At 34.7% G+C, this 27,345-nt stretch overlaps 2 protein-coding genes across 2 annotated transcripts in view; both read right to left on the reverse strand.

The window, feature by feature from the left end:
• The window catches only part of LOC118183059 (trans-L-3-hydroxyproline dehydratase-like), a 58,884-nt gene extending 49,178 nt beyond the window's left edge, over positions 1–9,706 (reverse strand). The window contains exon 1 of the mRNA XM_085806577.1: positions 9,562–9,706. The gene's annotated coding sequence lies outside the window, so the exon portion shown is untranslated. The remainder of the gene's footprint in view (positions 1–9,561) is intronic.
• A 9,655-nt stretch (positions 9,707–19,361) lies between these two features.
• Positions 19,362–27,345, reverse strand: part of LOC118183060 (uncharacterized) — a 33,056-nt gene continuing 25,072 nt past the window's right edge. The window contains exons 3-5 of the mRNA XM_035352485.2: positions 27,241–27,310; positions 24,149–24,303; positions 19,362–20,262 (exon numbers count right to left, since the gene is read on the reverse strand). Coding sequence (XP_035208376.1) covers positions 20,009–20,262; positions 24,149–24,303; positions 27,241–27,310 — 479 coding nt within the window. The 3' untranslated portion in view covers positions 19,362–20,008. The remainder of the gene's footprint in view (positions 20,263–24,148; positions 24,304–27,240; positions 27,311–27,345) is intronic.

Genomic DNA, 27,345 nt, shown 5'->3' on the forward strand with positions numbered 1-27,345 from the left:
TTCTATACGAAAATAAACTGCCGACTTGTTACTTTTTTTTACTAAATCATGAATTCGGCGAAGAAATGAAAATTACGGATTTTCTATATATATAAAGAAAAAAGGTGTCTACAAGCGACAATGTGTTATTTGTTCTGAAGTATTGAGAAATGATGCCATGAGACCTTTTTATATGAAACGACACTTGTGAACAAAACATAGCATGTTAAACGAGAACTCGAAGGAGTTTTGTGCATCAAGATGCGTAAGTCTGACACATATAAAATTAGATAACACTAGATCCTTTGCTCAGTCGTCTGAAAACGCACTCGCAAGTTCGTAAGAGTTATCGCTACTCATCGCAAAGGGCAAAAAAAGTCATATTATCGGAGACACTCTCGTTAAACTCTGCCTGTTGAAAGCAGCTAACATTGTTGTTGGACTAAAAAATAAACAAAAACTTTCATAAATACCATTTTCTTCAACAACTGAAACGTCACATTAATGATATGGCCGAAGACATAAAAAATCAGCTTGTGCAAGTCTTGAAAGAGTCAAATGTTTTCACAGTATAGTTAGATGAGAGTACAGATATTGTAAAATGTCAACTCTTAGGTGTCAAACGTCAATACACACAAAATGAAAGAATTAAAGCCCAGATGGTGTTTTCTAGCGTTAGCGACTACTTCAAAAGCAACTCTTATAACGACAGCAATCTCTGAATTCTTTGCAAATATGAATTGTCATGGCAAAAGCAGTTAGGCGTATGCACAAACGCTCTCTTTCAATGTTTGAATCTCGCTCAGAATTCGTTCAAATGGTCAGAGGAAAAAAAATCCCAGTGTTACTGGGTCCCAATATTCAAAACTCTCAATCATGTTAATAATATAATGGGTTAAGTATTTGACTTTTTTTATGAAGATTAAAAATTATACGTATAAAACACTGTTACACGTACAAAACATTATTATACATGTAAAAGTCTGTGTATTATATGTTATTAAACACTGTTTTATACGAAATTCTTTCGTATAAAACACTGTTATTTCATACGAAAGAATGCTGCCTCTCGAAAAGGAATATGTTAACAAGATTATTTGACCTTCTTGATGAAGTGATTAAGTTTTTGGAAACTCAAAACCAAACTGAACTGGGCTACATAATACAGACAGCTGCGTTTGTGGATTACCAAGTACATTAGAGCACTATTCAGTGTGAAATAACCAAAGATCTACATTTTGGGCCCTATGCAACAAACAATGCTCGTGAATGGTTCCAGCAGGTTCTCCGGAGTAAATCTCTTCGCCAGAAGCTTCAGACTCTAATGAACTATCTTATTATAGCAACAATCTCAAATCAGCATAATTCTAGTTTTTTAGATATTTATTTATTTATTTTTTAATATAAAAAGCTAAATAAGCAGAAAAAGGCTGAAAATCTTTCAGTCGGAACGGCTGCTCATTCTGAGGTTTCCTGTATGTGAAATTCCAAAAGCCAAGTTTCCAAGTTGCACAAGGTATTTTCTTCCTCCTTTCAGTATGCCTTCGTGATGCAACGGTAGCACACTCGGCGTGTATTCGAAACTTCCAAGTTCGAGTCCCAGCGAGGGTTCTACACATATTTCACGTCTCCTGCTTCAATAACCAAATGACTTTACAGGTTGATTGGCTTATTTATCGGATATTTTCGATTCTCTGAACTCATTGAACTTGAAATTATAAAGTAGAGATTCGAATATATTTTATCACCGAATGCTATCGTAGCATATACTGATAAGTTGTAACTCTGAGAACGTAAAATTTTGGTCTGCAATTATTTCTGCTTTCCCAAATTATTTGGAATCTTGGAAAAAAAAAACACACTTGAAGGAGGTTTTAAGGGTAATGATGCTATGAATAATATCAAATGATTTGTACCATCTCATTGATGAATTCAAATGTTACATTCCTAATGTAAGAGATAATAACATTTATTGATTGATGATGGATCATTTTCGCATTGACATAGATGTGCTGCCAGAAGCACTACAAAAAATCGCTTTGGAAATAAAAAATGACTTTCAAATGATAGATAAGCTATTATTTTGTTTAAAATATCTCCAAGTTTATCTCAGAGTAGCAGAACAAGCACTGTAACGGTACTTACGGTTTTTAAACACTTATTTGTGCGAAGAGGCGTTTTTAGCAGTAGTTAAAAAAAAAAAAAAGGGGGGGGGACCTATAAAAGCAAACTGAATACTGTTTGTGATTATGTTTCGCCCTTTCTTCTGAGAACCTAGACCTTCAAAATCTTGTCAAAAGTATTCAAAAGTATGCAGACGCGTCCGTCTCATATAGGTTTAATTTTTTTTCATGCCATATGTGTGTTAAAACAGTATATTTCTATAATAAATACTTTATATATATATATCTTTTTGGCTCATTCTATCCTTATACATAGGTAATATTATTATTATTAGGAAAGCAGGCTTGAGAATTTTTATTTTTGGCAATAGGGAGGCGTGACAAGAAAAACCTTGAAAACCAGTATTCTCACAAAAAGACCATTTGCAGCACAGAAAATCTCTCAACTTATTAGTCGGAAAACTAAGCCCCTGAGCTATTATTCCTCATGGAGTTTATACGACCGTGTAATAAAATATATGAACTCAAAGACATAATGCCACTTTCTATAACAGTTGAGAGTAATTCACTAAAATATAATTCCTCAGCTTCATAAATGCCCGAAACCGTTCCGCCGGTTTTTTGAACCGCGTTGTGTCAAATGCTGTCTAACTCACAAACCAATTGATCGTCCCCACAAAGGAAAGTTAAATACTCCAAATACAGTAAGCGGCAATTAGAACAACCAGCGTCTTACAGTGAACCATAAACTTCCCAAAATTAATCTACTTAACAATAATTTAGTAAATCCTGGTATTAGTTACGCTAAAGTACTCAAACCATGGACATCTTTTACCATCTCATAGATTTAGCTAACATGCTAAATCCATGAAAAAAACTGATAATCCAACCCAAACTACCTCTAATAGCTCTATTGATTATAATAAACGTAGAATAACTTCAATAGTAAAGCCTAAATACCTAAATTTATTGAATTTTTCAATAACATGCAGGTAATTAGTAATATCTTTGGCAAAGAAACTTGCTGTACTGAAGAGGGTTTTTAAAAAAAATGCGCCCAAACTCAGAAGTTGTGAAGATCCATTAGACAAAATGTACACATTCTTTGAAATTATCAATAAATTTATTGATTTCGCCTGAATTCCAACCAGATTTAACTTCAGCTTAATTACTTAGTTAAATTTTTACTTGTCTCGTTATCTTAATCTTTATTTAATTACCCTTAGATTCCTCCTTTTTTATAGCTTTCTTTAATTTCTTAACGAATTTAATTTCTTAAGTGTATAGAAATGTCCGCATTTCCCAATTTTTCAGATGTTCCTTCAAAATTTTTGTTTTTTTAAATAGTCTCCCTTAATCAAACCTGCATTATTTTGAATTTTACTACTCTGCCTTGAAAGCCGCTATAGTTCAAGAGATATCCAGATCCTGCTCCAAGCATAGCCAACATAAGCTCTTGAGATCAGCAAAAGAATTCGCCTAAGCGACAATCAGTAAGGGCTGTAACCAATCCTTTAATATAAACTCTGCTGTTAATGTAAACTATTGGACTAACTGTAACAACAAGGGTGCCCTCTGGCGAGTAGCCAGAGAAATACTTCAGTATAAGCCAAGTGTTAAACCGGATAGGTTGTATCAGATTCTTTCTCTATAAATTTTCTTAAAGTTAAATGTAATGTCCGTGTGTGACTTAAACCTGTTAATAAACAATTGTTACACTACAGAGGACTGTTTTATGACCCCAAACAAAACGACCCCCTCATAATTTGACGCCCAACGTAAATGTTTAACTTTGAGCATTTTCGCTTGACTTTTGCTCAGTTTCTTTTTCAGAAACAGTACTTGCATTCACACCCTTTGGATCCAGCTCCTAAAACATTAGGTAAAGAATACCTCGCCCGTCAGGTATGAATTTCTTTTTCCTGCCACTCCGAAGGCTAAACAACAAATAGTTATTATCAATGATATAATTTGTTTTGCATTTAAACACTAATATTCTATAATGTTTTAACTCAATAAAACATTACAGAATGTTGAAAACGTGCAAATATTTAACTAGAAAACGTTAAAATACTTTACCGTGTTCTTAATATATATATATATATATATATATATATAATACCTTTGCTAAATACAGGGTGAGCACAAAAACAGTCCCTGATTTCAAGGCGTCATAAAATTAACAGTTACTTTTATATGCTGATAAATGTAATATCCACAACTAAGTTAATTCAAATATTTTTGATTTCTTTTCTTTACAGAATCGCTACGCATGACTTCGATTGCTAGAGGGCAGTGAAATCGAAAATGGCGTTCACCCCGCAGCAACGAAGCATTCTGGCCGACCTTCCGTCTCGGAGGAAATTGTTACCTTCAACTCTGAATGATCTTCAAGAAAGCATCAGTGCTGCTGTCAACTCCATCACACCGGATATTATGTGCTTGGAACTGAATTTACCGCATCGATGTTTCCCGCATAACAGGTATCGCGTACATCTAGTGTTTGTGATTCAAAATCAATACCACCAAAATGTTTATGAGTTTATGTAACTATGTTAAAATTTTGAGCAAGACAGTCCTTTCGGTATTAAAGTTATCCCCTTTCGAAACCGGGGACTGTTTTTGTGCTCGCACTGTATTATGTCATTTTGAAATGATTGAGAAATTCTTGATTTTTGTTACATATAATGCGTGCATGAGAACTGTATAATGATAATAGTCATTTTTGTTTCGAAATAATAAATATGATAAAACATAAATATGTGTAATATGATCAAATAAAGCATTTTAGAAGTAAAATTCTATATCAAAAACTGTTGTGTGTGACATCCTGAATTAATTCTATCGTCTAAACGTAATTCGATTTCACTTGACGAGCCATTACCTGAATGACATGTTTATTACCTTGTGCCTCCATAACGATTTTATTTATTAATATTTTTTCTTGCATTTCCGGTTATATTGCTGAAAAATGATTTCTATTAAAGATTTAAACTAGCGATGTTATTTAAGCTGTGCCATTTCTGTTACATTTTTTAGTCAACAAAAGTGTTTTTTTTTTCATACATTATTTTGACTGTGTTATATATATTTTTTTCATATTAACTAAATTTAACGTAGTTACATTCTGTAATAAAATGACTACATATCTTTTCTAGTAAGGTGACCTCATTACAAACTTCTCTTAAATGCCATAATAAAGGGTTTTTTTTTCATCGAAGGATTTATCTTAAGTGAAACACATCACCATATCGTTTTTTTTTTGGTAAAGGACGTAAACAAGATATGTGTGTTCTAGCAAGCGAACTTGGTGTGAATGTTACTGAACAAATGACAATAGTTGATATTAAGGATTCCATTTTAATGAGTAAGGGATATAATGAAGAGTTTACAAAAGATATATTTTTTAGCATAATTGCGAAACGAAAAGAAATAGAGGAACGTGAATTTAACAAAAGAAAAGATCGTGAGGAACGCGAATTTAACGAAAGAAAAGAGTGAGGAACGCGAATATAACGAAAGGAAAGAGATAGAAGAACGCAAGCATGAGTTCGAAAAATTGAAAATACAAATATCTAGTTCAGGTGCTAGTCATGATGTACTTGTTTTGAAACTTGCCAACACGGATATCCCTAAGTTAAAATTAAAAACTTTAATTTCTCATTGTAATCCAAAAAGTGATGACATGAGCCTTTTTCTCACTTTATTTGAAACGCAACTAAAAATTTTGAGCGTACCTCAAAGGAAATGGGCAATGCATCTCTAAGTTTGTTACCGAATGACGTTGCAAAACTAATTACAAAGGAATCTGCTGGTGATGCTCAAGATTATGACAATATCAAACAAATTCTCTTAAAGCGTTTTAAGTTAAGTGCTGAAAAATTCCAACAGTTATTTTCGCAGCATCGCAAAAGTCCTGATAGTACATGACAAAATTTTTACTTTGATTTGAAAAATTTCTTTGATGGCTGGATTGGCGAATTAAATATCAATACTTTTGAGAAGTTAAAGGATTTGATGATATCGGACCAAATTAAACGATGGTCCCCTTCTGAATTTAGAAAACATTTTGTGGATCATTGGTCCGAGTGAACTGATCCTCTTCAACTGGCTGATAAATTGGATTTATATGAAGAAGCTAAAAACATCAGAAGTAGAAACGTTAGTAAGGACCCTCGAAAACATTCTCAACGCAGTGGTGCCAAAAATTAATAAAAATAGCCTTCAAATTGTTAAAAACTCAGCCGCAAGGTATTCTTTCATGACAGAAGATCGACCACTAGTTTAGATGATGTATACAAAACTTCACGAAAATATACGACCTCTTAGTGATCTAAAGAAGAAGAAAGTCCAGTGGGAATGGGGTTTCAACCAGCAAAAAACATTTTAAACTTTAAAACACTGCCTCAGAACACTTCCCATATTGAAGCAAGCAGATGGAACTCAACCTTATACTGTTCGAACCGATGCAAGCAAGTATGCTGTTGGAGCTGTTTTACTTCAAGAGGAAGGGTAAAAAAAGTACACTATCAAATATGCCAGCCGAATTACTTTCTCCGGCTGAGCGAAACTATTCGACGTCTGAACGAGAAGCTCTTGCTGTAGTCCTGGCCTTGAAGACATTTTGTGGTTACGTAAAAAGATCAGAAGTAACTAAAGATCAGAAGATCAGAGCATCTGATCATCAGCCTTTAAAATTGGCTTTTGAAACTCAAATCTCCAACCGGAAGATTTGCTAGATGGGCACTTGAAATTCAGTCTTTCAATCTGAAAGTACAATACATCCCTGGAAAGGCAAACGTCATCGTTGACATGCTGTCCCGTCCAAGCTCCAAACATGAAGTTACACCTTGCGAGATTTCAAATATATCTATAGTGGATATGCCCACAAGAAGTCCAAAAGACATGCATGAATGCCAACTTAAAGATGAAAATTTAAAACAGATTATAGAAAGTTTCGAATCCACTCAGAAAACTGAAGAATGTGCCAATTGGACTGAACGATGATTCTTAATGAATCAAGGTTTTCTCTACCGATACGTCCCTGACTCTGATTCAGAAGAGGTCCAATTAGTCATTTCAACCATCGACCGTGAATCAATCATGCGAAAGCACAGTGATAACTCAATGGCTGGACATTATGGAGAGGAAGGAATATTCCAAAGAATTGCCAGACGTTATTATTGGACTAGTATGAAAAAGTACATATCCGACTATATGAAAAGATGTCCTGAATGCAACCGCTGCAAGGCTACCAACAAAAAGCCAGCTGGACTGCTAAGAACCCCTTTCTATTCTCAACGTTTTCAGATCATCTCTATCGATTTATTTGGACCATTGCCAAAACTTGACACTGGAAAACAATGGAGCTTCATTGTCAAAGACTATGCTACGCTATGGGTTGAATTATTTCCTCTTGCTCAAGCTACAGCACGCGACTGCGCTATAACCCTCATCGAAGAAGTATTCATGTGGTATGGTATACCACGAGCAATCATCAATGATAACGGAACCCAGTTTATCAATGCCGTCATGCAACAAGTTTGCTGCGCATTAAATATCAATCAAAACAACTTGATACCAGTTTACTTTCCTCAATCAAATCTCTTGGAACGAAAAAAAGACTCAAAACCTCGTCTTGCAATACTTGTAGGAGAGGCGAATGACAACTGACATTCGAAACTCCCAGTTATTCGCTTCGCTATGAATACGGCCGTCTGTGACACTACAGGCTATACACCAGCATTCCTAACGTTTGGAAAAGAGCTGAGGACTGATGACGATGTTGTCCAGGATTTTAAAGCTGTGATTGAAAATGATAACTTTGTTCCTGAAATCACCCCTTATCTTAAGCGATTCGCAACTATTACATAGGACATACGAAAACATATCGAAATAAAGCAAGATCAACGTAAAAAGCAACGTGACAGAGGAAGACGACAAGTGTTTTATTCACCAGATGAAAGTGTGGGTCAATTTACATCCCGTTAGTAATGAAAAAACAAAAAGACTTCAAAACAAAACAGAAAACTCAACAAAAAGTTTATACCAAAGCGTGACGGTGCATACTTGGTGATGACGCAGAAATCATCTACTTCCTATGTCATTTCAAGCCTTCATAAACCATCAGAACCCTTCGGGACGTACCATACATCTGCACTAAAAGCTTTCAAAGACTCTTCCACTTCTCCCATTTTTCCTCTCAGGAAGAGAGGTCGACCGTCAAAAGTTACGTTGCATTCCCGAACTAATCAAGAACTTGTTTCGGACAGTGCTTCAAAGAAAGGTCCCCTTCCCCAGGAAACCAAAAAAAACCTGAGACTAAAGACGATATTACAAGAACTCCCAATTATTCCAGTTCTGTCTCCTTGCCGTGACGTCGGCGGAGCCAGAGGGAGAGTTTGTAACCAATCCTTTAATATAAACTCTGCTGCTAATATAAACTGTTGGACTAACTGTAGCAACCAGAGTGCCCTCTGGTGAATAACCAGTGAAGTACTTCAGTAAAAGCCAAGTACTAAACCTGATAGGTTGTATCAGACTCTTGCTCTGTAATTTTCTTAAAGTTAAATGCAATGTCTCTGTGTAACCTAAACCTGTTAATAAATAATAGTTACACTATAAAAGACTGTTTTATGACCCCATCCAAAGCGAACCCCTTCATAGGGCATATTTTAATTTGAATTATTAAATACGCTCATTTTTTACGAGGTACTGATTGCTCCAGGTACCAAAATACCGGAGATGAGCGTGAGAAAATTCTATATAGATACGGCAAACTACGTTATTTAAAATAATGAAAATGCAGAGGATAATTTTCGGTTTAACATACCGAGGAATTCGACATATCGAGATTAGACTAAATATCTTCTATTCAATATATTATACCCTCACTTTTACGTTTATGTATCTTTATAATAAATTAATTACGCATCTTTATAATGATAATTACGTATACTTAAAAGAATACTGAAAATTAATACTACATTCAAAATTCTAAAAGACCTATAACTAAACATGGAATGTCCAAATTTTCCTTTTTGCCAAGTACTATACGGATTATAAAACTGTACAGTACTTGGAATAAATATAAGAAGTGTTTGCTCAAAAGGACCAAGGATCATAAATTACCGAGTTCTGTGGTTGCGGAAAAAAAACTTAAATGAACAAAAAAGAAAGTTAATTAAAAGATGAGGACTTTTAAGAATTTACACCCAATCAATGCCGAGTAAGTTAAGACCGCTGAATTTCATACGCCTTATAATACTTGCTACAAGACATACATTTATAAAAACATACGAAAAGAAAGCTGAAAAATGGATAATAGCAAAGTGACAATTCAGATTTACAGTTTGGAGCAAAATTACTGCAAAATTTATCACTTGTAATAAATTATACGCTCAAGAATTTTTACGATAATTTCTCATCTTAAAATATATTGCAATAAACTTGTACTTACTTGAAGGAGCGATGACACAGCTTTATTCTGATAACCCAGCTCAAGAAGGGAGTTTGCAGGGAAATATATTTAATGTAAATAGATATAAAAATATTATCCCGAATATGAAACTTTGGCCTTCTGTTCAAGTTCTAGATAAAGCTCCGATTACATACAAGCATTACGCGTGTGAGCGTTGTTCAAGATCAACCTGCCTGATTCACCACTTAGCGCACGCGTGAAAGAAAAACGTCTTCAGTTTTTGAAGTGCTCACTCATATGTTTATTTATGTGGATTAGTTAATAACGTTATCTTAAATAACAACTGAATGGGATGCATATAATATATATAATCGAGGTTTGGGCCTTTGCTATCAATATGGCACTTCATAGGCAAAGGTTAGAAATTTTCTTTCCAAGGAAATAGCAAGTACACTGCTATTCATTACAAGTGATCATGTGAGTTAGTTGTAATCAAAAGATCTATGCATGACTGGTTAATAAAACAGAACACTTTTACATCAATGAAATCAATGATTTTCATTATTTGAAAGATATCTATGATCGTATACTTGTTTGCTATGTGGATGACGCGGTACACTTCCAAAATCAGCCCAATTTGCCATCTTTACGTTTTATCAGTTCCAAGAATAAGAAAGACGAAAATCAAAATAAAAAATTATCATCATTCAGAAACTCAAATTTTAATATAACATCAAATTCGCAGATTATTCGGCTACGGATAAAATAGATTTTATCAGGCCATGGACCATTTCCTACCTACGTTTACTTCAGAACCATTTCTTTAACAATTATCTGCATCTGCAGCGACTTAAAAAAAAGACCACATTATCTATTCAAACGGCCAGTATCAGAAGACTTCCACATTTATCCCCCATCACAAAATAACTTCAATATACTATAGGGTCTTCTTCTTAAAAAGAAAAGGACACAGAAGAAATAACAACAAAATAATGAATACGGTAGCAAACGTACGCCTATATGGAAGAATTTTTCCATCTGAAGATAAATTTCACTGCGTCAATATTTTTGTTTTCTTTTGTTCTTTAGCCTCAAACTTTCGCAAGAATAAGTCATTAATTTCAATTCGCAAGTTATCTTAAAAATTGCATTCCAGGTTAGTGGTTATCAAAGTAACTCATACGAACACTGCATCGTCAAAAAAGCGCGGGCCACACGTATACTACGAATTCATTCTCAAAAATTTACTGCACCACTGATACGGAGAAGTATTTCACTTTGAAATAGCATTCTGCTTAACAGAAATTTGCAGTCGAAGGGAGCACTTGTTGATCCCACGGTAAACTATTTGGGTCTTTATCTGCTCTCATTTATCAACCAAAGTTATTACAGTGAAACTTTGCCGAACGCGAAGGTTATATCACTAATATACTGCGCATAGAGAAAAATCGCATTCTGTAAAGTAAATTTTCTATAGAAAAGTATGTTAGATACAATTCAGATTAATAAAGTAAGTATAATCTAAATAAACCTAAATCTTCTTGTAATTAAAAGAGAGAAAACGAAATAAATGTTAATTAAAACGATATTTATAACATTTTAGTAAGTATATGATGCAATTTTTCTAAAACGCTGGTGATCTTTGCTTCGGACAATGACTGATGCATCTCTAAAATTTTAGCAGTAAGGAGTGAAGAATTTTCAGTGACTCTCATAAAGTGTCCGTTTCTTTCTTCCTTTGGGCCACCTTTGGATCAGACGGCTTTTGTTCCTTTTTTAACAATTCGTTTAACTTCTTGAAAATTAAAGGCGCTTGGTCTTCATCTTCACTACTTTTACTATCGGCTGGTGTTATAATATAATTTAATTTATCTTTCATTATTTTTCGATTAATTCATTAGCATCACCTTTTTACATATCTGAAAATCCTTTGCCGCCGATTGCTTTTTCTCCCACTTCTCTGTTACGTCAGCAGAGCCGGGACAAGGATGAGTTAAGTAAGGCACTTGTCCCGAGTGACTGTCTACCAAGTGTGTCAGATTAGTTGCAAAAGTTTAGAAATACATTTAAAAATAAATTATAATGTTTAGTTTCATTTTTGAAACATATCGAAAAGTACAGTTTTAAAATAACAAATTTAAATTAAATAAGAAAAAGGTTGTACATTCTTGAGCTTTTGCACAACTTCTGTGCTTAGCTTTAATAAATTAACAGAATCATATTAAAAACTTCATTAATTATTAGCGATTTAATATTTAAAACGAGATAAAATATCATTATTACTATTTTATGTAATTGTCAACTAATTGCATTATATTTAAAGAAAATTTAAACTGATCTGGAGCATTGAATGATAAATCATCATAATCAGCTGAACATAATAGCCGCTTTAAGCAAATCAGATTAAGGATTTATGTATGCTTTGGGGAAATTTTATACTGCAAGAAAATATAGTTATAAAGTTTTTCAGTCAAAACGTTTAACTATAAATAAGTTGCACGCTTAATATAGGAATTAATATAATACTAAATGCCGGCGGATGGTTTGGCTGTACTGATGATTTCGTTATTTTCCTCCCGTGAAACATAAATACGAACTTGTTTATCGTCCAAAGTTAAAGGACATCCCTCTCCTTAGTTAAATAGCCCTCGTATGTCTGGAATACTGAATCAAACAAACAGATATTTTAGAAATATTATCTTTCCCTGTACGGAAAATGAGAGAAATATTTCTTGAGAAAAGTTAAAATTTATCTTTAAAGATGAGTATATCAACAAAATATAACGAAAAGGTAAAGAGAAAGTTTAATAAATAGGACTGTCAAAAATCAACTCATAAAAGAATTAATCTTTTCAGAGTAGCAATGAAAGGAATTATGTATATTTTAATCTCGCAACTAGAATAAAGATATCAAATATTATACTTCCGATTTCCAGTTTCTATACATTTACAGCAGGGAAGGGTAGGTTACTCAAAGAACATTCAGAGACACATAACAATGTAGGGATATAAACGAATTCGTAGCGCACTAAAGGATGTTGCTGTGGAACAGGTAAAATCTCTGCACGCAAAATTTCGATTTCAAGAGTCAACTGCAGAGGATTTAGGATGGAAGGGTTTAGTAATTTCGAGTTAGCAGATATACATCTAGCATATGGAGTAGCTGATTGTAAAGAGTAAGCCGCTGTGTGCCTGTACAGTGAAAGGTACTCGAATAGGTCGAATTTTGAATCGCCAGATGTTTGCATGGATGCATCAAAGATTGTGCGATACAAGATCTTTTGGGAAGAGTCAAAGAAATGGAAAACGAATGACACAGACACTCAAAGTAGCTTTTTTACGCAGAAAGGACGCACACGAGCGATCGTTACAAACCTATTTCTAAAATTTCGCTGGAGAACGCTGTATTTGAACCATTTTTATCCATGTCATGAGCAGCACGTACAGAAACTGTGCAAGCTGATAATGCACCGTAAGTTGCATTTGCTGTATGATACAAGCAGAAGTGTGTGATGAAACATTTTCCGGCTGCTGTCTTGCTTACCGATAAGGCATACTTTAGAAGATAAGGCTGCAACTATACACGTAACGCACATGTATTGGGAAGCAGGCAGGCTCAGGGTACTCGAGAATGTGCAGCACAAAACCAATTTCTAAGTTTATTTAACATTGAGTAAATGGCTATCTCGCTAATTTGGAGAGGTTCCGCCAAGCTGGCAACGGTTTTGGCAACTAATTTTTTTCACCAAATTCGGCGAGAAATCGCCAATATTTGCCAAACTTGGCTACCATTTGGCGGCATTTTGGTCCTTGTATCGCCGTAATAGGTATTGTTATTCAATAACTGTTATTGACTTCATATGCAAATGTAACTGCATCCAGGCCTCATATACCTTCAGTACTTTCGAGACGCAGGAAGTACTTCAGTAATTTAAAACCAGAAAGAAATATCTCGGCGACCGGATGGAAATTATATAAGACCGGAGAAAGCATCTCCTGTCAGTAGTTGTAGTCATTAGCTCAGCATCTTTCAGCTGCGCCTTGCATTCTGTTGCGTTTAACCTTCCTAGTAGTTTCAAGTGTAACTACTGATTTTGCTCTGTGATACTTATGAGAGCTGTACCGATATTTTTGTGAAATGTTCCAGATCTCTGATGTGTTTATTTTAATAAAATAAATCTTACTAACCTATCATCGTCGGACCTGTCTGCATTTAATCTACTACGAACCCGCACACACGCAATAATATTTTATTATATTCGGGAAGGACTGTATATCCAAATAACGAAAATAGGATTATCCTAAAACAATGTTCTTTATTTCAATAATGGTCTAGTTGGTTTCAAAATCCCCTTCATCACAAATAAATATTTCCGTAAGTACACTGCGAAAAAAAACAGGGGAACAGTTCTAAATCTCCCGTTCTACTGGGCCGATTGACGAAATTCAACTTGCGTTTTTCATGTCTCGAAAGCGCCACTTAGGATATGTATTAGTTTTGTATATAGCATTGTTCTAATATAGGTAATTTGACACAAAATCGGACTTTTTCTAAAACGGCATGCCAATTTTTTTCCATGTTTAGATTCTAGGACTCAAATTATGCCAAACTACCACGTTTTGTAAAAATAACACGAGTAGTTTTTAAAAAATTTGTTCTCAAAATTTTACCTACTCTGTGTTAATTGAATTTCATATATACTTATTAATGTCTCTTTTTTTTATTAAACTTACTTGATTCCTTCTTCCAGAATTCGAAATTTAGGTTCATTCCAAATAAAATTCACCCATTTTTTTATGATTTATTTAAAAAAATTTATTTTAAAATCGTTTTTATAAATTTTTGGAAGAAAACATTTGAATTATAATCTATAATTTTTTATTGAAAATTTCCTAGGATATACGTGAATTTACATATTGGCGCGTTTTGAAAAATGGCACATCTGTTATAAGCGATGATAACGCCAAATATGGTTTACGCACTTTGTTAAAATTATTTCAAATAATGAACGATGACTTTTTCCCACTGCTTTACAATGAAAAAAAGGAAAGGAAAATAGGTTGCTATAAATTAAGAAGTTCACCAAGTGAATTATTTTTGACGCAAACTGAAAAAAATATCGCAATATAAATTTCAAAATTTCTCCATAAATTTCGCACCAAATTTTAGAAAATTTAGGCAAAATTTGAGGCGTAGAATCGAAATATGGAAAAAACTGACATGTCTTTTCAGAAAAAATCCAATTTTATGTCAAAATACCCGTATTAGAACAGTACTATATATAAATCTAATACGTATTCTAAGTCGCGCTTTCGAGACATGATAAACACAATTTGAATTTCCTTCAAAATTCGTTCGTTTTCGGTCCGATACAGCGAAAGATATAGAACTGACCCCCCTTTCTTTTGCGCAGTGCACATAGGTATCAAATCTAAAGCAGATGTGTGTGTGTGATAACATAAAATCACATAATTAGACGTTAAAAATTCGTGTAAATCATTTCTTCGAAATAATGTTAAGCAGAAATTTCAAACTATACTTCAGCCAGTAAACAAAGAAAATGCCAATTTTTACAATCTGGAATATACTAATTTCATCTCATGTAAAATAAGCATAAAAATAACACCTTCAGATAATAAACAAAACTATCGTATCTTCTTTTAATGGTTGCGATTTCTTCTGAATATCGGGCGGTAACTTTCAGTCACGAGAAAGGCGAATAAAAAGAGATCAGCTCTTTTTTTCAGGTGAGAAGAGACCACCTTTTACTGAAGTGAAAAGCAGATCCATCGAGGTTGGGTCATTTTGATACCACAGGAAGATCGGATGCCACTCCTTAAGAATCAAATACGATTCTTTCAAATTTAGAGAATAAAAGTATTGTTGCGTGCGTACGGGTTCGTTATGAAATGAATGCACAAGTCCGATGAAAAATGAACAAAAATTTATTATTATCACAACAGAAATGCTTAAATTTTCTCAAATTATCATGCAGTATCACAATATCTCACAGTAGTTATCTTTTAACTACTTAAATGTACAATAGAACGTAATTCAAAACAGCTAAAGAACGCTAATCCGCGAATTCGCTATAATCAACAACGGCAGTTTTCTAAACAACAACAAACTAAGCAACTCTACAAACTGAGATATTTTCCTCCTTTTATAAGATTTTAAAATCACGCGCTAGAATTTTCCAGTACTTTCTCGAAATCAAAAAGAGATATTTATTTATTTAACGCACGCGCTCTTGTATTTTTAATTTTTCCGGCTTAGCTTTCTTTTAATATTCGTCACGCGCTGCACTGCGCGAGAAATAAAACCATTTAATTTATAATTGAACTAACATTAGCTTTTTAAATACCAAATTCGTAACACTGCCCCCTTCCCAAGGACTGCACGTCCCGGGCAGTACAATCCCTGGACAGGAAGCTAAACTTACAACTTTGGCATAAATGCAACTGAGGCATAAACATTACATTACAATATCAAACAATATAAACAATAAATGCAATAACTAACTTAAACAAATCAAATGCTATCAAATACTAAATACAAAACAAATACTAAATACACATTTATAAACAAAAAGGACCATGGTCTGATACTATTTACAATTATTTACATTACGTACTATGGTCATAGTAATAAGCTAACCTGTCGTAAGAGTTCGAAGACTCACGGATCCGAACCACGACGTCATTCGTGTTCAGCACTGTATATGGACCATTCGAAGGTGACTGTAATTTAGGACTCAGTCCTTTTCGTTGAATCGGGTTCCACAACCACACCTTGTCTCCTTTGTTGGATCTATGTCTAGTAGCTCTTGTGCCGCATCTGGTCTTCATTTTCTCCGTCGCCAAGTAGACTCGCTTTCGTGCAGAACGGTGCATCCCCTCAAACCGGGCCTGGGCAACTTGGATGTGTTCCTCAGGCGATGAAGGCGCATTCGTAGGGCGACTAAACAGGCGGTCACAAGGCAGACGAAGGTCTCGACCGAAGAGCTTCTGGGATGGAGAATAGCTGGTAGTCTTGAGTTTCTTTTCGACCCTGGTATGATTTCGGTAGCTTCCCGAGCTCGATCTTTCGGACAAGGCGTCGACATTTCCAGGCGAGGATCCCTTTTGAGGATGGATAGTCATGCCATCAGATGCTGAAAGCAGCTTATTGTTTTTGAAATCTAGGGAAAAGTTGTATTTCCTTAAAAAGTCCAATCCGAGTATGCATGGATCTGTAATATCCGCCACATATGCCGTGTGATGGTAGGCGGCACTTCCAAACGTGATGTTTACGTTTAATTTCCCAGTTATGTCGATCTTGTCACCAGACACAGTCTGAAGGGTAACGCAGGATGGCGTCCAAATAAGTTTATCTTTAAACTGTTCAGCTAAATCTTTCCTAATGATGGTAACATTAGCTCCTGTGTCAATGATCATATTGCAAGGAACTCCATCGATATTCCCATTGATGGACAGTCCGTTATTGTTGCCACAAACTATAGAGATCTTAAGCGCTTTAAAACAGGGTTTTTCATTATCTGGCAACCTCCGTTCCTTGATATGGTCATTAATTTGTTTCCTCCGTCGCTGCTCAGAAATTGTCTCAATTTTCGTACCCTGGGGTGTTCTGCAATTCTTTCGTACGTGGCCTTCAGCTCCACAGTTCCAGCACTTTGGTTTCTTGTCAGTCCTTTTCCTTCCCGTGGCATTTAATTGTTTGTTTAAATCGTATGCCTTATTTTCCGTGCTCTGAGGAGTTCTGCAGTTCCTTCGTAGGTGGCCTTCAACACCGCAATTCCAGCACTTTAGGGTCGGTTTCGTTTCACCACTATTCCGTCTAAAAGCATTCACTGGTCTTGTCAACTCATCCGTTTTATTATCCGTGCCCTGGGGTGTTCTGCAATGCCGTCGTAGGTGACCTTCAGAACCACATCTCCAACATCTTACAGCCACTTTGTTCTCACTGCTACTCCGTATCAAAGCATCGACTTGTCTGGATAAATCATCTAAACGAGCCATCAATTGGTCCCCTGGGTCGTGGACTCGCACAGCTCTGACTGGGTAGCGATCTCTAAGAGTTGCTTGCTGGGCTGCCTCCAATTTCACGGCGTACAACAGAGCGCTTTTTACATCCTTTACATCTCCCATTCGAAGAGCTTTCTGTATTTCAGGATCCCGGATGCCATCGATAAAGTATTGCAAGGACAGGATTTCCCTTGTTTCTGTCGGGCATTCTGAAAAGGCGAGATGGGACAGCCTTTCAACATCCGTGGCGAACTCCTGAAGTGTTTCGGTGGGCTTCTGTTGACGAGATTTTAATTGGAGCCTGCTGTAGTCTTTTAAACATTTCTCGCCGAAGCGCAGCTCCAAAGCGCTGGATAGAGCTTCGAAATCTAGCCTTTGATTTTCGGGAAGCGTCTGCAGGATATCCGCTGCGTCTGCTCTCAGAGAAGCGGCGAGATGACAGGCCTTAGCTTGGGAATCCCATCCATTCGCATCCGAAACGATAGAAAATTGTGTTCTATACACCTGCCAGGAGGTCTTCCCATCATATGTAGATAGTTTCAGAACGGAACGAGCAGGCATCGATAAAAATTTGAAACCTTCAGAATTGTTTCCTACCGTCGCTATGCACTTCTTTAGGCTGTCAACTTCTTTGGCACGGCAGCAGAAACCCTATCATCAATTTGTTGTTCGACGGTAGAAACTCTCTCTTCTATATGTCCAACTTTAGTTTCAACCGCGTCTATTCAGCCTTCCATAGCCTCAAATTTATTTTCTATTACGCAGGTAATTTCTCTTTTCATTTCGTCCTGACCTGCTTTCATCTCATTTTTAAGAGATTTCATCTCTTCCTTAACGGATTCCTGGCCCAATTTCATTTCTCCTTTGAGGGATTCCTGGCCCAATTTCATTTCTTCTTTAAAAGATGTTTGGCCAGCTTCCATCTTTTCTTGGAAAGCAGCAAAAGCAGTAATGAGCTGTCTCAATTGTTCTTCCATCCCTCTTGTTATTGGCATTCAAATCCCACTTCTGACATCAAAAATTGTTGCGTGCGTACGGGTTCGTTATGAAATGAATGCACAAGTCCGATGAAAAATGAACAAAAATTTATTATTATCACAACAGAAATGCTTAAATTTTCTCAAATTATCATGCAGTATCACAATATCTCACAGTAGTTATCTTTTAACTACTTAAATGTACAATAGAACGTAATTCAAAACAGCTAAAGAACGCTAATCCGCGAATTCGCTATAATCAACAACGGCAGTTTTCTAAACAACAACAAACTAAGCAACTCTACAAACTGAGATGTTTTCCTCCTTTTATAAGATTTTAAAATCACGCGCTAGAATTTTCCAGTACTTTCTTGAAATCAAAAAGAGATATTTATTTATTTAACGCACGCGCTCTTGTATTTTTAATTTTTCCGGCTTAGCTTTCTTTTAATATTCGTCACGCGCTGCACTGCGCGAGAAATAAAACCATTTAATTTATAATTGAACTAACATTAGCTTTTTAAATACCAAATTCGTAACAGTATAAATTTGATTATTTAACGGGGCGCGGATTTACTTTTTTGCTACTGCTGAAAAATTACCTAGGCACAGCTCTATGGTCAGCATTGGGAAAAGCCTAATCCTTTTTGTCTTCTGATCACGCTGACAGCTAACAACTACATTATATGAGTTCAAATCCCAAAGATTAGGAAAATGGACTACATAGAAATTAGGCTGAATATCTATTTCTCTCGGACAATTAATATTCAGAGGTTCGCTGATTAAGCTTACGTACTTATTATTCAGAATGTAAGCAATAATTATTGGACAGAATTCTTCTCTTTACTGCGCATTTCTATCTCCATCATTCGGTTTATGACCGTAATACCTTCGAGTTTCAACCGCTGTTGCTGGGAAAGATTTTGAGAAACTGCAAATGATACGAAGTATATTCCATACTTACTTATACCCGTAAAAGACTTACTTATACCCATAAAGAACTAAGCTCCGGGTAATGATATTGAGTTTTAATTATGTTCAATAAAAATAAACATAAGCATGTTTACATTCATATCTTCTTTTAAAGCATACACTACATCAAACTATTTGCCCCTCGTACACTAAATATGACAGAAGAATTTCTTGTTACTTCTTATGGTCAATTGATATCTAGAGCTATATATCGTGTTGGCTATTGTTTATTTTATCTTGGCGTACGTTTTTTGTGGCCTTTTTCGTGGCATAAACATCTTGTGGCTTTTCATAGCATAAGCTTCTTGAGACATGAAGTTGCTTATTGCATTAGTGATTATTTTCCTAGAATTCTTCAAGTATTTCTTTATTCTTAAAAGCTTTTTGCAGCAAGACGCAAAAAATGATCGATTACTTATTTTGTTGGTGTGATATTATTTATTGTGTTGGTGATTGGTTACTTGAATTTCCTGTAGAGTAAGCAAGCGTCGTGGGCTTTGTTGCGAAAATTTCTAACCAAGAGAAGATGCACTAGAAGGCCGTTTCAGTTTCTGACATGAAACCTCAACTTCATAAATGAACTTGTCTGCTTTCTTAGCTTCAATGCTTTGTATAGCGTAAAGTTCACCACAAACAACTTTTTTATTTTCTGGTGCACTCGATACTGTTGCCACTTTTGTGTCTTTGTCCACGACATCGTCATTGAGTTCCCCGCATGATATTCTAAGTTTTAGAAGCTTGCCGTCTCGAACTTCTGCTTCCATGCCTAGAATCAGAGAAAAGACAAAACTTACATATTTGAAAATTACTATACTTCAAGTTCTTAAAAAGTGAAAAATTTTTTTCTACTTTGAAAAGGAAACAAAATACTTACGTAATAGAGCAACAATCTGAAAAAATTTTACCAAAAAGTGTTTTATAGAAAGAAAAGAATTATAGTTTAAAATTATATAAAATTATTGATAAATGATAATATGCATTTCTAATGATAATAAATGATATACGTTTCTAATGATGATAAATGATATGCTATTTTACTTGTTAATTCGGCAATTTCGTCACGATCAATTTAAAAGTAATAGAATAGAGCAACTGTATTACGATTTTGCGACAAGATATTACACCCATGTAGATATCTGACTGCAGTTTCTTCCATTGCAGGCTATTTCTATCGGTGCATATTTTAAAACTGAGTTTTAAACAAAAGATATCACGATAACTGTTTGAAATATTGTAGAGACATTTGGTTATTTTAAAGCAGGAGTAAACGAAAAATGAGAGATGCCCTAGCCGAGACTTGAACCTAGACCTCTCGAATACGCGCCAAGTGTGTTACCGTTACACCAAGAAGGCATAAAGGAAGGAGAAAATATCTTATATGCTTTCCCTTCTAAAGGGCGACTGGGGATTAGGGGACACAATCACCAAATCCTGGTAGTGGAGAATCATCATCCACTACCTTTTTAGTTCGGGCGCTACTGTACAGTTATTAGGTTATTTTGAAGCAGAAGACATGAGAAATGAGCAATACCCTCACCGGGACTCGAACCTCTCGAATACGCGAGGAGTGTGCTACAATTACACCACGAAGGCTTGCAGAAAGGAGGAAGAAAATACTTTATAATATAGCAAAATAAATGCCCACAAAAATGGCGACGTTGCCTTTTAAAACAGAAGAATTGTTATATGTATCATTGCCAGAAATTTATGCATGCTGAAAATTTGGTGACTTCTGTTTAGCTGGTTTCACGTGGTAGTAGACGAGACAGCTGACATAGCCTTATCACGGGTTAGACTTCTGGTGTAGGCATGGATGTTAATAAGCGTGTAGTGGCCTTGTGGTATGAGGGTACTTAAAATACTGTGTAGACACATTAGGTATTTTGGAAGCAGGAGAAGTGAAAAATGAACAAAACCTTCACCAGGAATCGAACCACGGACGTTTGGAATACGCGCTCAGCTTGCAGACCACCACACCGGGAAGACATGCCAAGAAGGCGGGAGAAATACCTTATAACTGTCCATCCAAAAGTCCTTTCGAGAGTTTGTGGTAAGGGAAAAGAGGTAACAGACTTTTGAATCCATCTCGCAAGATGTTTTGTATCAGAACTAAGACGAAAGTTCCTTTCTCTCGCAGGTGTAATTCACTTTTCCTCCTCTGGTTCATTCTTGGCATTTCCGTGAGGAGTTTTGAATTTCTAAAATTGCACATTCCCGCTGACTGCATTAAGTTGTAAGTTTCCGGCCCATGTGGGACAACAGCAGCTATGATAGTTGTGGTAATACGTAAGCGAAGAAAAATGTGAGGTAATTTTTTCAATTTTCCTTATTACTATATTAATGCTCAGCGTAAATACACTTGAAATAAAAATAGCGCCTTGCCAATGTCAAATAAACACATAGAATTTATTTTTATCCTTTGGTAGACATATGCATCTATTACAGCAACCGTCAATACTTCATTGTTAATAAAGTCTGATTTACCAAATTTTTAAGAATGATTAATTTATAGTTGTTATAGTCTACATGTTTACTACACTCTGAGAGAGTGTATTATGTAGTCTGGAAAGGCCAATTTTCTCGCTTGTACGATTTTGTTGTTAACGACTGAAGAATCTAGCCAAAATTTTGGCGTTCATTAAGAGATATTGTCTTGTACGTTTTTAATAATTACTTTTATCTTCCTGAATGAGCCCCGGGCGCATGAAAGTGAATTTTATATTCTTGTCAGTAACTGACGATAATTCGATATTAATGACTGTTCTTTGGACAGATTTGCGTTTCAGGTTTGATATTTTGGCTTGAAGTTGTTTGCTAATTACCTTAACAATTTCTTTATTCCAGCACTTTACGTCAGTACAGGTTTCACTAAGATGATCAAGTTGCATTTTGTTTTCTTTATTTAACGATAGCAAAGAAAAATATGTTCTGTTCAGTTACGGATTAGTATTTTTCTCTTCTCTATATATTTTGTCATCTTCTTAAATAAAATCTGTATATCACCTGCTCTTAAGTAAAATATTTTGTCGTTTATACAATTCATTATTCATAATCGTTATTTTATCGTTGTTAACTAAGTTAAGTTTCGAGCCCAGTTATGAGGAAGATCCTCCCAGTAGGAGGTCCAAGGGTCTGTTACGATTAATTATACGGTTAGAAGTATGACGAGTATATATAAATGTTTACATCTATGTATCAAGTGATTATTTAAGTAACGGATGCTAATATTGTAATACGTATATTATATCTCTCTCGTATATTTAACTGTATTTTTGTTTACAACCAGCCTATGAGCATTGTCGTAAGTCAGGTATATATTATTTATTTCATATATTATTTCTGGTAGTTCCTAAATGTAGTATCTGCCCATCAATACCACTAGGTTTCTTAAATCTGGAATTTTTATTTTAAGGCTAAGGTAAGCAAAACTTTGAACTGAGAAGAGAATTTTAGATGAGCCTTTTTCTTCGCGGCCTGAATGACAACTATGAATTTAGTAACGTGATGGATAAGGAACTGCCAAAACCGAAACTTTCCTCTAAATAAATTTTGATTTATGTCGTATCATGGAAAATAATACATTTTGTAATAAATTTCAGTAGTAATACATAATCGGGATATATGACATTATTTAATCTTTAAGAGTATATCTAACTACCATATTATAGCCGTTTTGGTACAAATATGTGACATCCTTTTTTTTCCTTTCGACATAATTTTTTACTTTTTTTTCTTTACCTTTTTCTTAGCCCAAAGGAGCGTTAGCCCAGAAGGGCTATTAGTTTCGAATCGGCATTTTGCGTTGAATCACTCTAAAAGTCTGAATCACTTCTCAAAATGTTGCCACCAAATATTTTTGCCCTGTTTTATATTTAAAGAAACTAAATAATGAAGAATCTGCATGAATGTTTTTTTGGCATTGTGAAAAAAACAACGAAACCTAGAATCATCAAATTCTCAATAACGTAATCCTCCACTCGAATATGTTCACCTGGAAGCCCGAATTTTGAATTTCGAATTTGTTCTAAACAATTATATTTTTATTAAATTAATATTTTAATATTTTGAGAAACTGTATGTTTATGTAATAATTTTTACTAAATTTAAGTATGAAACACTCCCACAAAAAGTTTTTACATGTTTTCTTAATTTATTTTACTACAGTTTCCTTTTGTAAAGCTCAAGTGTCCCATCACTTTTGTGAGACACTGTAGCAAAATTCTTTGACTGAAACTCAGTTTTTTTTTCATCTACCTGTTACATGTGCGGTGAAATATTTTGCTTCAAATTCAGGCACGAATAGGCTAATTTTGTCACTTTTTATTAGTTATCGTTAAAAAACCAGAACTAAATTTATCCGAGCAAAAGAAGTCTTCTTTCAATTTATAAAGTAAGAAAGTACAAAATTAAACTTTGTATTTAAGGTAGAAATAAAAGGCATTTAGGCAATAATTGAATAAAGTACAATATGTGCATAACTGTATTTCAGTCAAATACCATAAAAAATTCAGACGAATTAATTAAAGATTAGTTCCATGTTTTTTATTTCCTCTATCAATTAAGTTATATGCTATAAAATACATTTTTACCTGACAGAAAGAATGCGATGTACCAAAGAGATAATAAATGAATAAACAAATGAGCTTACTCACCTTCGATCCCTGGATTGTTAAAACCTGTACAAACTGCTTTCTCAGCTCCATCGAATTCAAAAGTTGTTCTCTCGGAGTTAGCAAACGCTTTGACTGCACCTAACGAGAAGCAAACATCTTTCGTTTCTGCGTCTTGAAAAAACGCCGTTTGAGTCCTGGAAAAGAGCAAGTTCTTGAAAAACATAAAGCATATGGGGTACATTGCGGGAAAAAAAAAAAAAAAAAAAAAAAAAAAAAGAATACTATTCCGTTTTGAGGACCGTAAAAAACGCCAAACTATTGTTGATGCCACTGCTGCCAAAAATAATTGCGGCAACCCTAACGCAAGATGAAAGTATAATAGTAAATAACTAAGGATTATTGTTTTAATTTATATGAAAACTTTTTTATTATTATAATTTATATAAAAAGGCTAAACATAACTGAATAGAAGCATAAGAGTAAACAATTATTTCAGATCATTATTATAATTTATATAAAAAAAGGCTAAACAAAATGGATTCCTGCATCGCTATTTCGCTACCGAGTTATCGCTAAAGCATAATTTCATCTCGTTGGTTGTTAAAACAAAATTTTCTATAATGAATGATGCCTTTTCTTTGAAAAAATTCTATTGCAGACTTTTCGTCATGAGCAATTCCCAAATTGTTAATTCCACAGGATATTAAAAAAGGATTTAAAAATTAAACTAGTATTTCAATGGCGTCTTAAGAAATATAGAACTATCTAAACTTACGCAATTTGAAATCAGTGCGTACGCTAGATTTGGCGCGCTGTTAAACGGGCGCGTTTGCTAGATTTGGCGCTTTTGCGCATACGTTTTCGCTGCAATTATTTTCTGTCCTCAAAATGGAATAATACAAACAAAGAAAAAAAAAAAAAAAAAAAAAAAAAGAAGGGGGGGGAGACCTATATCTCCTGTTCTAATGGGCCGATTGACAAAATTCAAATTGCTTTTTTCACGTCTCGAAAGCGCCACTTAGCATATATATTAGATTTATATACAGCGTTACTCTAATGTAGGTATTTTGACACAAAATCGGACTTTTTCTGAAATAACACACCAATCTTTTTCCATATTTCGATTCTACGACTCAAATTATGCCTAGATATTAAATTTTGTAAAATTTGTTACGAAATTTACGGAGAAATTGAAAAATTTATCTTGGCGCAATGTTTTTAATTTGCGCCAAGAATAATTCACTTGGCGCTCTTCTTAATATATGGCAACCAATTTTCCTTTCCTTTCCATTATGCCGGAGCGGGAAAAAGTGGCACTTCTTTCCTATCTTTTTACATTGTATATGAGCGGGAAAAAAGTCACATCGTTCTTACTTTCAAATAATTTTAGTAAAGTGCCTAAACCACATTTCATGTTTGATCGCTTTCAACAACTATGCCAAATTTCAAAACGCGTCAATATATAAATGCACGTATATCTTGGAAATTTTGAATAAAAAACTGTAGTTGTTTGCAGGTAAGCTTAGAATTAAGTCTACTTTAAGATGACGGTAAAATATTTATAGGTTATAAATCAAAATGTTTTAGGAAAATTCATAAAAATGCAGATTTTAAAAATAAATCATAAAAAATGGGTGAATTTTATTTGGAATAAACCTGAATTTCGCAATGTGAAAGGAAAAATGAAATAAGTTTAATAAAAAAAGAAAGATTAATAAATATATACTAAATTAATATTGAGGAGCTAAAACTACTCGGGCGATTTTTAGAAAACTTGGTAGTTTGGCGTAATTTGAGTCCTAGAATCTAAACATGGAAAAAAATTGACATGTCGTTTTAGAAAAAGTTTGATTTTGTGTCAAAATACCTATATTAGAACAATGCTATATATAAATCTAATACATATCCTAAGTCGGGCTATCGAGACCTGAAAAACGCAAGTTGAATTTCGTCAATCGGCCGAGTAGAACGAGAAGTATAGAAATGTCCCATTTTTTTTAAATTATTTTTTTCTTTTTTTCTGCGCGGTATACATTTCTTTTAAATAATAGGCGCAGTTGGACAAGGTATTTCTTTGAATATTTTCTGAAGATGTTTTTAAACTAGAATTTGAAGCGACATCAACCAAAAAGGTTTATCAGCGGTTGAGTGGTAAAGTCGCTGAATACTGATATTTCGATCTGGGGTTCAAATCCAGGCGAATGGGCCGACTGCATGAATATTTTCGCGGTTTTCCCCATGCGTAACACGTATACCAGCCAGTTCGCTTAGAAAGTCCTGCATGATGGCATCCCTCACTACAGGAGATCACTTTTTAATGATCTACCTCAGATTGGATAAGTTTCTGCTTTAGATATGGAAGAATCCTAGAATACAGTGAAAGCAACTGATGATAAATTATTAAATGTAAAACAAAGAACTTACATGTTAACAGACTTCATGAACATTATAAAAATGCATCTCGTAAACTAGTTACATAGAAAGGACTTCAGTATCATGAATCGGGGGTTTATATACCATGTAATTACGTATGTGTGATATATTGTAGGCTTCTATTGTTATTTTTACTAATAGTTATTTCATTTTACTAGCCTTTTCCGTCTTTTCTTATTTCCTCGCCAGCATATAAATCAGTTAGGGTAAACAGTATTTAACACAGTATTTAAACTGAAGTAGCGAAAAGTTTAGTTAGAGCGTGGTTTCGCTATTGTGAGCGCACGTTGTTGGTTCTACCATTGTTAACTGAATATCGGCTTCGCATTGTTGCCGCCAAAATTATCATACCGCCAGTGTAGTTTTCTGAGACAACCAGTTACATTAGATCAAATTCTTTTGCGTTACTCTTAGTCTTGCGTTACTCCATAGTCTTGCGTTACTCTTTGCCTTTGAATTGAATTGCTACATTATCTTTTAAGTTCCTCACCATAAGTAATTGGTGACTGTATGAGCATTTAAGTCTGTACCATCTTGTAAACTATTGTGTTCAACAAAAGAGTCTTTTACACTATTTTCCTGTTGTACTCGAGTCCTTGCGTGAAGTCTCAACTTAAACGTTTAAGTAGATCTGGTTCCAGTGCATGTTAGCAAAGATGACTAGAGGCTACAACCTTACATTATGAAATAAAACTTACATGATAAGTCCTTGAAGAACCAAGCCATCAGTTACACATTTGATTATTACTGTGATCTCTTCACCTGAAGCTGAAATAAAACAAAAATAGTATTAAGAAACAAGA

Source organism: Stegodyphus dumicola, chromosome 12 (genome assembly GCF_044657685.1).
Source record: "Stegodyphus dumicola isolate Sdum_Otavi_A_Nest chromosome 12, ASM4465768v1".
Lineage (NCBI taxonomy): Eukaryota > Metazoa > Arthropoda > Arachnida > Araneae > Eresidae > Stegodyphus > Stegodyphus dumicola.